Here is a 13,772-nt window from a genome sequence, read left to right on the forward strand (position 1 = left end):
TTCCCCAGATCCTACACCAGTTCACCCCAGCTGCCCAGTCAGTATTCCACCTCAATATAAGCACCACCTACACTCACAATCAATTGCACATTGTACAGCTTATCAAGAAGAATTACCTCAACCGCCAAATCCTACACCAGTTCACCCCAGCTGCCCATTCAGTATGCCACCTCAATGTAACCACCACCTACACTCACAATCAATTGCACATTCTACAGATTATCAATAAAAGTTACCTCAACCCAAATGGCAGCGTATCAGTTAATTATTCTTCACCAAACATCTGTTCCAGAAACGTCCAGCTCACCAACATGCTCACCCAACAGTCTATCCATGGTTTTATTGCATCACACTGTCTGCTTGTCTCCGATAACCTATAGCGAACCAGTAACCTACACATAGTAGCAATGCCATACGCTGAATAGTGGAGCAGTAGCCCTACACAGTAGCCACACGTCAAAAACACCCCCACATAGCTAAAACTCTGTTCAGACACCCTGCTGAACACTTTCAAAGGCAGTGAGTCGAGCTAATGAACCTTGTTCTTTTTGTGATCTACTCTGGCTGGACCAAACGAGACTCAGATTGCTCCCCATTAACTCAGGTACGTAACTGAATTTGGCACACAATGGATTGCATATGAGAGAAGAATGGCCATTCTGAATGAGTTCTGGGTATCTGTTGTTACAAAATTATTAACGATTAATAACTATAGTTGGTCTATCTACAGAATTGAGGTTATTGGTCCAGAATGACCACTGTTTTATTTACTCTTTAGGAGCATACACACATGAAGGACACACAATGAAATGGCTAATGAAATAAAAAAAGGAAGTAAAAGTAGTGAAAATTGGGGCATGTAACTCAGTCTTAAGCCACCCATTCATAGCCAGACTGGTCGGCTGACCCTCCTCCCCTCCAAAAAGAAAATCCCCCCCTCCCCACTGAGCAGGTCACTAACAGTGTGAGGGTACACTGCCTGTGACTGTGTGGCAAGGCCTACCTCCATACTTTCCTCCACAGACGGAGTGTGGGATGGCAGGCGGTGGTCAGGGTAAGCCGTTAGAGGTCCCCTGGTAACCCAACCCACCCAGACCACACATCAGACGGCTATAAAATCGCCCACACAAACAGGTCAGGAAAGATGTGCTCAGCAGGGGAGGTTGGCTGACTGGTTGGCCTATGTATGACGACTGTCTCAACAGTTTGTCACCCAGAAATGCATATACTGCTGTTGAGAGCATAATGACAGCTTCAATCATACCAGGCAACAAAGTTTTGGCTTCACATGCAAATATTTAAATCATCTTCATCATCGATGAGCCCACTTCTTCAAGACGAAATATCAAGTAGTCCAATCAAGTTTTAAAAAACTAATTGAGAACATCTAACAATTCTCCTCCCACAACAATCCACATTTCAAGCTATTGTCACCAAAATCGACGGTTCAAATCAGCAAAGCCTGCGTCCACTCTGACCTGCTGACAGCAACAACCTATCATTCATCAGGTGACGAGCTTATTCTCAAGTGCAAGTCTCTGCCGCTCGTCTGGGTCTTTCGATGGAGTGTCTTCCTCCACGTTCCCAAACAGTTGTCTTCCTCCACATCCTCCAAACAAATCTCCCGAATTTTACGGTCGTCTCTGCCACAGTCTCCCACAATGATCTACACAAACATTACTCCCCCAATGAGAAGTCTCAGCCAAAGACTATCCAATGAAATTTTTGGAAATGGAGCTACAACATCCTACCTAGCAGATACCTCTTAAGCCACCCAATGAGGTTCTATGACGTGTCGTGAGAGAGAAAATTATTGAGTTGCTGTTCATATGGTTCTGCGTCCAGAGAGTGCCATCCCTCACCAAAAAAAGGAGAAAAACTTTAACAGTAACTGCTACATAGCTTTCTTGAGTGAACAATTCAAGATTGCTATCGTTTGCCCTGGATGGCTTCCTCTATCTTTACTGGAAGGTGAAAAACCACTCGATTGAAAGCTCCTTACTAACAGGGATAGGAGCTCATAAAATAATTTACTTTGCGTTTTCCAGACATAGGCCATCGTTCCCAAGCTGAGCTTTTTAGGGATTCGCCCCTGCTGTGCTGGACAAGTGTGTAATTCTTTGAACCTGGAGCCTCATTGGATGACACGGCACATTGTGACAAAGCGGCGTTACTGGCAGATCCTACAGCCTGATATGCTGTCAGTGCCCTGCCCTTTCCACAATGCAGAAATCGGCCCGCCCTTAGGGAAATGCCTGCCACCTGCAAACGGATTTCCAGATCACCTGTTCCATGGCTCATCCATTTCTATTGTGGTGGTGTGCAACTCATTAAATAAGGACACACAACTAAACAGATGGGGAGAACAAAACGAGATGTGTGTCAGTGACTGGATCCTCACAAACGTTATTATTCTCCATGATACTGGCGAACAGATTTCTATAAATCGGCTCAGTTGTCGAACAGAATTCCATAAATCGGTACAACAGAAATGAAACATGGAATGTATCAGGCTACCCTAGGTTGATTTGTTTCAACTTCATCCTGAGAATGTATTTTACCTCCCTAGTAGCCACCAGTGCCACCATTTATATCTGTCCAATACAATTTCTTCATTCATATTCATCAGACCTTCTTCACATACTGTTGTTGCTTATATGTATCTGCACAGCAGTTCCCACACTGAATTCAACTGGGGATGACAGTTGTTCATCTACATTCTCGATATGTAGTCGACTTCCTTGATGCACCCATCTTCAAAGTGTAACCTCCAAAAACCTCCTCAAATATATAAATGCAGAAGTCCTTTATCCAAATGGAAGCGATCATTCCAATGGTCAACCGTAATCACCCCACCTTCAAACCTGCCCACAGTAACCCACATAAAACAATCCAAGAACTCCACCACAAAATCTGGAATGCTTACAGGGAATTTATCCATATTCACATCAGACGCCACCCTGCCACCCTCCAGACCATGAAGATACCTCCAACACTACTTCTTTCCTGCAACAAAACTTTACTGCAGCTGCAAGCTCTCTCTCTCTCTCTCTCTCTCTCTCTCTCTCACACACACACACACACACACACACACACACACACACACACGCTCATTCCGTGTATCCCACAGAATCTCCGCACTCCACAAGCTCTTGCAACATACTAAGAATTCTGCAGCCACTACTGCCATTTTCTACACAACCCATCACTGGACACACAAACACATCACTGGCAATTACACATCCACGATATCGTTGAATTGAAAATGAAATGTTCGTATGGCATTATTGGCCAACAGACCCCATCTGGACTAGTTTGACCACCTAGTGTAAGTCTTTCTGCGTGACGCCACTTCGCTGGCCGGTGTGACAGTGCGGTTCTAGGCGCTTCAGTCTGGAACCGCGTGCCCGCTACCGTCGCAGGTTCGAATCCCGCCTCGGGCATGGATGTGTGTGATGTCCTTAGGTTAGTTAGGTTTAAGTAGTTCTAAGTTCTAGGGAACTGATGACCACAGATGTTAAGTCCCATAGTGCTCAGAGCCATTTGAACCATTTTTGACGCTACTTCAGTGACTTGCGCGACGATTATAATGAGATGAAATGGTGAGGACAACACGATCACCGAGTCCTCCGGAGGAGAAAATCCATGATCTGGATGGGAATCAGGCCCAAGTGTCCAGGATATAGAAGAAAGAACGCTAACCCCTAAACCAATAGCAGCAGACCGCGATATCCTCAATGCCGAAACATCCCAGCACTGGCGACAGACATGCTCCAAAATCGATACAACACGACCCACTAACTCAACTAAGGACTGGAAGGCTTCGCATTGATTTATTAACAACAATTCTTCCCTTATCACCCACTCCTTCTTAACAACCTGCTCCTCCCTGAAAATGCAAGTAAAGCAAAACTTTTCGCTTGTTACCCACAAGATAGACTCACCATCCTCGAGATTCCATACTTCATTGCTCCATGGCCCCATAAGTCCTCCAGTGGCCAATCATATCTGTTGCCCTATGCTTGCAACTTATAGTATTTAGCTCTATGCTATGAACGGATTTAAAGATACAAAAAAATTATGGCCACAACCAATGTCGTTTAATCCTCATCGCTACGTAGCTGCCGAGCGGGATTAGCCGAGCGGTCTCAGGCGCTGCAGTCATGGACTGTGAGGCTGGTCCCGGAGGAGGTTCGAGTCCTCCCTCGGGCATGGGTGGGTGTGTTTGTCCTTAGGATAATTTAGGTTAAGTAGTGTGTAAGCTTAGGGACTGATGACCTTAGCGGTTAAGTCCCATAAGATTTCACACACATTTGAACTTTTTTTTTTTTTTTTTTTTTTTTTTGCTATGTAGCATTTTTATTCGTTTACTGATACCCACATGACTTGTGGACGCTCTTCCTCACCGAAATGATGCCGTTATAGAGACTATATGCGATAGATGGTGAATTTCTCTTATTTCAGCCAATGACCAAAAAAATTTCGGTCCTTTGACTACCGGTCTTGGTCAGCAATGACCATCTTCATATCTGGTTTATAACATGTTCTAATGTAATAAAACCAACGACACGTAATAAAACAGATCTGAAGATTGTCTTTCCTGACAGAACCCGGTAGCCAAAGGGCCAAAAGTTTTGTGATCAGTGGAGGAAATAAAAGAAATTCCTTCTACACTTCCTGGATCACTGTTTTAGTCCGCGACCAAGTCGCACCTTGTGATAAGCGATATTACACGGTATCAGCTTGATTTCTCCTGTAGGTGACTATTTTATCTTTATTTTATTTACTAATTTGTTTATTTTCCTTGCGTCTGCATAGTTCTGTGCAGTTGTATTATGGTGACAACATATTCAACTTTCTTGTCAGGTAACACAAGCTTTCACAGATTATCAGTATTTCGATAAATAATAAAAACTTTAGTAGTATTTTCGCTAGTCCGAGTAGTAACAGTCGCTCGTAATGGGTGGCTCTACTCAGCCGCTGCGTAATATGTAGCCCATTTTGAGACAAAAAACAAACACAGAAACTGAAAACTAATCGTAATCTCAAAGCGACTAATTGTTGTAACCGTCTCCTCTGCTGTTGTCAATCCTTCACATTTGTTTACACCATCCTGCATGAAATAATTTCAGTAGTTCGCCTAGTACTAAATAAACGTTCGCGAATCATAAATAATTGGACAAAGGTTTCAATACAAATTGGTTTATACCTTATTATATACATCCCAGGCTTGTTCACGTCCTCTTCCACCTTGTAGTTCGCTATCTGCTCGCTGATACGTTCCATATCCTGTACCCAACCCCATAATTTTGTGTCCAGCATGTTTCTCAGATGTTCCATGTTATTAATCCACCCTTGGAGCTGCTGGTCATTAGTCTGTTTATCCTGAGACACACAGAAAATAATTCGATTTACTTGCATAATATTCACAAGCAGCAGCAAATCTTAACTTATAATTACAGGTACCGCAATCACAAAGCATTTAAATTAATGCGGGCGCATGACTACACATACAGTTTTACGCAGGCATGCGATACTAATGCAAAGTAAGTCTCCAGCGATGTCTTACGGAACACACACAATTCTCAGCCTGTAAGAACAGACAAGAGAGCGGCAGTTATTTCTAGGTAGTTGCAATACAAACGTTTGAATGTATGAATGCATGCTGTCGAGGTAAGAAGCCTGAATATAATGCTCTACGATTTACAGCGGAGTTGAAGTTGTACAGGCAAAGGCAGCTGCCGTTGTTGGGAGACCGGAAATATTAATTTGAGCTTTCGAACGACCTTCTAAAACAGAGACTTCCTAAACGTGTCTCGAATCTTAAACATTTGACGGAATGTAGCACAGTTTATTGATCTTACGAGTTTCAGACTGGGCAACGTAAGTCTGTCGCTGTTATTCTGTATTGGTGTTTGTAGACAAGTAATCATACCCAGGATACGAACAAACACCTATAGCTGTGTGTTTCATTCTTTAGTTATAGTGACATTATGACACTATGGTAAAGAAACTACAGTGGGAGGAGGTATATTTGTGTGAATCACGTCTTTGAATTTTATTCTCAGAGCGGACCTTTGTAAGTGAGAGTGATACAGGTAACCAACACATTCAGAATTGAAACTTCCTGGCAGATTAAAACTGTGTGCCCGACCGAGACTCAAACTCGGGACCTTTGCCTTTGGCGGGCAAGTGCTCTACCATCTGAGCTACCAAAGCACGACTCACGCCCGGTACTCACAGTTTTACTTCTGCCAGTATCTCGTCTCCTACCTTCCAAACTTTAGAGAAGCTCTCCTGCGATACTGGCAGAAGTAAAGTTGTGAGTACCGGGCGTGAGTCGTGCTTCGGTAGCTCAGATGGTAGAGCACTTGCCCGCGAAAGGTAAAGGTCCCGACTTCGAGTCTCGGTCGGGCACACAGTTTTAATCTGCCAGGAAGTTTCATATCAGCGCACACTCCGCTGCAGAGTGACAATCTCATTCTGGAAACATCCCCCAGGCTGTGGCTAAGCCATGTCTCCGCTATATCCTTTCTTTCAGGAGTGCTAGTTCTGCAAGGTTCGCAGGAGAGCTTCTGTAAAGTTTGGAAGGTAGGAGACGAGATAATGGCAGAAGTAAAGCTGTGAGTACCGGGCGTGAGTCGTGCTTCGGTATCTCAGGTGGTAGAGCACTTGCCCGCGAAAGGCAAAGGTCACGAGTTCGAGTCTCGGAAGGGCACACAGTTTTAATCTCCTAGGAAGTTTCATCTCAGCGCACACTCCGCTGCAGAGTGAAAATCTCGTTCTGGAAACATTCAGAATTCTTTTTAAAACAATTTATATCCAGGAAAAAGTAAACAAAGATATTAAATTATTCTGAACAGTAGTTACCGTTTACTAAGCAATGGTCATTTCTCAAGTATTTTGCCATCAATTTTAAAACCATATAATAGTCTACTATTTTCTGAAAGTATTTGTATGGAGTGTAGCCATGTATGGAAGTGAAAAATGGAAGATAAATAGTTTAGACAAGAAGAAAATAGAAGCTTTCGAAAGGTGGTGCTACCGAAGAATACTGAAGATTAGGTGGGTAAACCACGTAATTAATTGGGAGGTACTGAATATAATTGGAGAGAAGAGGAATTTGTGGCACAACTTGACTAGAAGAAGGGACCGGTTAGTAGGACACAGGGCAGAGTAGCATGGAGAGCTGCATTAAACCAGTCTCAGGACTGAAGATCACAACAACAGCAGTAGTATACTTTCTTCAAAGGAGAATTTTTCATGGCAATAAAAAGCTGAATTATTTGATATCAATAGAACGTTTCCTACCAGAAAACCAGATGCATTTCGTGAATTTAGACTATTTCTTTGCAGTTTAACTGAAACAGGAAGGGAGTGCTCCCACATTTTCCATAGCAAATGAATTAATATTACATTAGAAAAGTAATGATGGTTAATGGAAAATCTCATATAAAGATGTGAAACACATACTAACAAAGAGATAGAGGGGCTGGCCAGTACTTAGCTCAGTACAGCCGATAGATACACAAAACAGAACAGAAAATTTACGTATCCTACCTTTTGGAACTTTGTTCCTTCGTCAGGGAGGAGAGAGGGGAAAAAAGGGGAAGAAGGGGAAGAAGGGAAAGTGGATTCAGTTACTCACAACCCAGGTTATGAAGCAACAGGGGAAAGGTAAACAGGGAGGGTAGAAAAGATGGAGGCATGGGTGTCAGAGGGAAGCCAAAGATATTCTACTGTAAGTACTGTGCCAGCTTCAAACCAAAGAGGATGCATACAAAAGTATATAGTGTAAAGATAAAGATAAACACAACTGTTTAGGATGAAAAGATGCGTGTGTTTATTTTTATACTATATACCTCTTTACATCTGTATGCATCCTCTTTGGTTTGAAGCTGGCACAGTACTTATAGTAGAATATCTGTGGCTTCCCTCTGACGCCCATGCCTCCATCTTTTCTACCCTCCCTGTTTACCTTTCCCCTGTTGCTTCATAACCTGGGTTGTGAGTAACTGAATCCACTTTCCCTTCTTCCCTTTCTTTCCCCTCTCTCCTCCGTGATGAAAGAACATTTGTTCTGAACGCTAGGAACGTAAACTTTCGGTTCTGTTTTTTGTGTATCTATCGGCTGTACTGAGCTGAGGTAAGTACTGGCCATCCCCTCTATCTCTTTGTTAGTATTTGTTTCACAAAAGTAATGATGGATAAGAACACTCTTTACAACAATTACACCATCACACAAAAATTTACGCGCCACGTACATAATCAAACACTATAATTATGCTGGGAATATAATCTCTGACCCCGCTCCTCCAGCCCCAGGTAGTAACAGATTCCAAATAAGCAAATACGTAAATGGTAAGATAAAATACGGCGCAGTAGTACGTCGACCTATCTCCAATGATTAAGTAGCCAAAAGGTTTATGCTTGTACAATAGGGACTAATATTAAGTTTCGTAAATCTGTTAGGCAAATTCTGCGAAAGTACAAGAAGTAAAGACACAAACAACTGTATCCTCTATCCTTATGCCTTGCAATCTTGTGCTCTCAGGCTAATAACCCCACAATCACCGAAGACGTACTGATAGGTTAGAAGTCTTGCAGTGAGGTAGCATTGCAGTCTCAAAAGTAAAGATAACAACAGTGTGAGCCAGGTATACACTATGTGATGAAAAGGATCTGGAAACCCCAAAAATATATGTTTTTCATAATAGGTACATTGTGCTGCCACCTACTGCCAGGTACACATCAGCGACCTCAGTAGTCATTAGACAACATGAGAGAGCAGAATTGGTCGCTCCGTGGAGCTCTCGGACTTCGAACGCGGTCAAGCGATTGAGTGCCACTTATGTTATACGCCTGTACGCAAGGTTTCCACACTCCTAAACATCCCTGGGTCGACTGCTTCAGATGTGATAGTGAAGTGGAAACGTGAAGGGACACATACAGCACAAAAGCGTACAGGCCGACCTCGTCCGTTGACTGACAGAGACCGCCTACAGTTGAAGAGAGTCGTAATGTGTGATAGGCAGACATCTATCCAGACCATCACATAGGAATTCTAAACTGCATCAGGAAGCACTGAAAGTACAAAGACAGTTAGGTGAGAAAACTTGGATTTCATGGTCGAGCGGCTGCTCATAAGCCACACATCACGCCGGTAGATGCCAAACGACGTCTCGCTTGGTGTAAGGAGCGTAAACATTGGACGAGTGAACAGTGGAAACACGTTTTGTGGAGTGACGAGTCACGGTACACAATGTGGCGATCCCATGGGAGGGTGCGGGGACGGCGAATGCTCGGTGAACGTCATCTGCCAGCGTCTGTAGTGTCAGAAGTAGAATTCGGAGGCGGTGACGTTATGGTGTGGTAGTATTTTTCATGGAGGGGGCTTGCACCCCTTGTTGTTTTGCGTGGCACTATCACAGCACAGGCCTACATTGATGTTTTAAGCACCTTCTTCCTTTCCACTGTTGAAGAGCAATTCGGGGATGGTGACTGTATCTTTCAACACGATCGAGCGCCTCTTGATAGTACACGGCCTATGGCGGAGCGGTTACACTACAATAACGTCCCTTAATGGACTGGCCTGCACAGAGTCCTGACCTGAATCCCACAGAACACCTTTGGGATGTTTTGGAACGCCGAATTCGTGCCACGCCTCACCGATCAGCATCGATACCTCTCCTCAGTGCAGCGCTTCGTGAAGAATGGGCTGCCATTCCCCAAGAAACCTTCCAGTACCTGACTGAACGTTTGCCTGCGAGAGTGGAAGCTGTCATCAAGGCTAATGGTGGGCCAACACCATATGGAATTCCAGTAGTACCGATGGAGGGCGCCACGAACTTGTACGTCATTTTCAGCCAGGTGTCTGGGTACCTTTGATCACATAGTGTACGTGAAACAGACTCTGAGACTGACCACGCGACGCTGTATGTGTGTCGTTTTCTTATCCCTTCCGCATACAACACAGATAAAAAGAGAAAATAAAATATCACTCACCACGAGTCTGAATGCCAGTGGTATGAACAGCTGTGAGACACTCGTCACACCCACTGACAGCAACTGCACAGCGTCTCGAGTGTAGCTGGACAGGTGTTCCAGGTAGACCGGCACCTCGGCCTGGAATTCTGGACATAAAGACAGACTACGTACTAGTGAGCAACACAATGCATCAGATTTCTGTACAAGTGAAATTTTCACTTTCTGCCAGCATCAACTTAAAGAGTGTACGTAAGTAGAATATACTTTCTGGGTCAATATTAGCTATAGGAAACAGTAAGGGTCACTCTTCCACAATATATGGTGTAGGGTGGTGCCTGACACAGGTATTCACGCACAAGATTAAGGTCTCACACTTTCATACCTGTAGGAAAGGTGTTTGTTTCCTCCATGCGTCCAAGCTTGACTGTTATTCATAGCCTAGACGAAAGATGTTTTATCACAGATAACCTGAAACCTTGTGAGTTGCTATTCGTAGATGCTTTACTTTTTTGCAATGCGGAAAATTGTTCAGATGTATTATTCACTCAGCAAGAAATCAGTGAGATATGCTTTGTAGGTAGCAGTCTGCCTAAACCTGTTAATTATTTGTGGGAAGCCACTTAGGAAATGTAAACATATTTTCGCCATACAGTTGTAACCAATCTGAACTTAACTGCTATAGTATTTACAGCTGACCTGCTTTTGGAAACATGAAAATCTATTAGTTAGATGTTAACATATATCCCCCCTAATATGTGGGAAGCACTCAGTCAGCAGAGCTTTTTATAGCAGACCAACGAAAATTCATTTGTCAGGAATGTGTGGGACTTGTTCCACAGAATACGTTTTGTGTCAAATAATAAATCTGGAAGTGATACTTGTACATAATCCTACTAAAAGGTGAGTAATGATATGTGGTCATTGTGGTGCAGTTGTAGTAATCATGGTAGGTACCACAAAGAGTTATGGTAGCAGGTTCATTCCACAGACGCAGATCTTAGATTTTCTGTACCACCAAAGATTCCAACAGTTATTCCCACACGGCTAAATGCGGTACAGTGACCACACACTACTTTTATGATGTTACCCACATTGCATTGCAAAAATAATGTACACACCACCAATAAGCAATGTGTGATCGAGGAGATAACTTTGCCACCATGAACTGTCAAACTAAATGGCCACCATTCTCTATGTCACGCCAATGTACTTCTGCATTTGTGTGCGTGTAGTGTGCTATGTGTGCATTATTTAACTCGATTTCTATTTCCAGATGATGTTGTCGGGTACCCATTGGGGACGACGTCTCAGCAGCATCATATAACAATTTACAATACAGTTTTCACCTTGAGTCAAGGCGAAGTAATGTCAGGTTTGTAATGCCGTCTGATGGCGAATTCAGCCCTGTTGAGATTCTTGAAAACCCATCTTATTGTGGCATTGAAGTGATATTGTTTCCCACAGAGAGATGTAGACTGTTTGATAACTCAGTTGTGATTTGTGGCAAGTTTTCCTCGAAATGCTCAAACACTTACAGTAGTACAGGTGCTCACAAGATCAAACTTCTTAACGAAATACAATCGACTCACATGCAGGAACCGTCACTGAAGAATTTAATGTAACCCAGCTGTGCTATTCAACATGCATTCCATATAAGATTGATCTGGCTGCCTTATGTTTATAGCATCTACGAAACATTGCAGAAGGATTTACAATAACTATCGCAGGAAACTCAAAATCCTGTGGAAGATGAGGCTCAATATTATGATGAAGGCTGCTCATAAATACCCAGAATTATGTACTTCATGCTGGCATAGAATGGTGTTCTTATTTGTGCATGTGTATGCATCTGCCTATATTCAGAAATAAATGAAGTGTGTGTGTGTGTGTGTGTGTGTGTGTGTGTGTGACATTTGTGTTCATTTTCCCTATATAAACTCACGTATAATCGTGTAGTACTCGCCATGAACGGTAGGACGTAACATCCACGTCACCTATTAGTCTAAAAATCTGAGAGAACAACAGAATGTAAAAAAATAGGTCACTATTGCCACACAGCATCAGAACTATAATTGCCGATCAGTTGCGTTGTGGGCAGACAAACGTTCTTGTGTTCCTACTAGTGGATTCTGATGGTGTTTGCTTTGAAAATGTGTATTTCTTTTCAAAAGCTTTATGGAACCCAAACGCCAAATACTAGAGGAGATACTTTCAAACGTTGACAAAATTACATATAAACCTATTACCGAAAGTGGCAATGTCCACAACCTGACAGGGTAAAACCTAATGCTCTGTTTGTAGTCGACGATGTCACAGTGAAAAATCAAAATCAAACACGAAAATACTTCTGCTTTGGCAAGCAAAGAGAGTTTGACGTCTCCTACCTAAGTCAGACGTATTCTTGGATATCAAAGCAACTGATGAGAGATAATACAAACACTGTGACTGCTTTCAAACGGGATAATACGAATTTAAAACACGTTTATGAGGCACTTGTAGGACCCGAAATGACATTCGAAGAATTTACAACTTCATGCGGAGATTGCTGAAATCAGGTTTCTGTTTATCAATAAAACGAGGCAACTGAGTGATGGTCGATACCGGAGGAACTTCCTCGCGGGCTTCCCGAGCACGAGGTCCCGGGTTCGATTCTTGGCGGGGTCAGGGATTTTCACCTTCCGCGAGATGACTGGGTGTTGCTGTGTCTTCATCATCGTCATTCACCCCTATTATGGTCGTAGGAAGGCAACGGCAAACCACCTCCATTAGGACCCTGCCTAGTACGGCGGTCCGGGTCTCCCGCATCGTTCCCCTACATCCTGTCAAGCAGCATGGAACTTCCTTTCCATTTCCATATATATATATATATATATATATATATATATATATATATATATATATTGAATATATTGAAACAACAGATGAATTACACAAGGAAAGGCAGAACATTCGTCTCTACATTGAAATGAAAATTCAGACGTCGTTGAAGTGCGCAAGGCTCTCTAGGAGAAACTACGATTTGGAAAGAGGCCGGTCACTGAAAGAAACTTTTAAACCTGTTACAGAATCTGTCGAACGATATTAGTAGGTAATAGTAGGTAAAAAGAACAGAAGAAGAAGAATTATAATGTACTGGTGGTGATTTCATTCAACATTATATTGATAGTGAGCAGGGAAAAAACGTATATCCTAGTTACTCAGCCTGAACATTTAACTAAGAATTCTATACATATTGGTAATAGAGAATTATTTGAGGAAATCAGCAGACCATTTGCCGGTATAAAGGTTTGTTAACAACTCCTGACATGGTATCAACAATTGTCCAGGCGTCTCGGAGTGAACCAAAGCGATGTTGTTCGGACATGGAGGAGATAGAGAGAGGCAGGAACTATCGATGACATGCCTCTCTCAGGCCGCCGTATGGCTACTACTGCAGTGGATGACCGCTACCTACGGATTATGGCTCGGAGGAACCCTGACAGCAACGCCACCATGTTGAATAATGCTTTTCGTGCAGCCACGGCACGTCGTGCTACGACTCAAACTGTGCGCAATACGCTGCATGATGCGCTACTTCACTGTCGACGTCCATGCAAAGTCCATCTTTGCAACCACGACACCATACACAGATGGGCCCAACAACATGCAGCATGGGCCGCTCAGGATTGGCATCACGTTCTCTTCAATGATGAGAGTCCCATATGCCTTCAACCAGACAATCGTCGGAGACGTGTTTGGAGGCAACCCGGTCAGACTGTGCGCCTTAGACATACTGTCCAGCGAGT

General features: G+C 43.2%; 1 protein-coding gene across 1 annotated transcript in view; it reads right to left on the minus strand.

Moving 5' to 3' along the window:
- LOC124551122 overlaps positions 1-13,772 on the minus strand; it is a 79,788-nt gene that overhangs the window by 30,776 nt on the left and 35,240 nt on the right. The window contains exons 4-5 of the mRNA XM_047126072.1: positions 10,006-10,133; positions 5,210-5,385 (exon numbers count right to left, since the gene is read on the minus strand). Of these exons, the coding sequence (XP_046982028.1) occupies positions 5,210-5,385; positions 10,006-10,133 (304 nt within the window). The remainder of the gene's footprint in view (positions 1-5,209; positions 5,386-10,005; positions 10,134-13,772) is intronic.

Source organism: Schistocerca americana, chromosome 9 (genome assembly GCF_021461395.2).
Source record: "Schistocerca americana isolate TAMUIC-IGC-003095 chromosome 9, iqSchAmer2.1, whole genome shotgun sequence".
Taxonomy (NCBI): domain Eukaryota; kingdom Metazoa; phylum Arthropoda; class Insecta; order Orthoptera; family Acrididae; genus Schistocerca; species Schistocerca americana.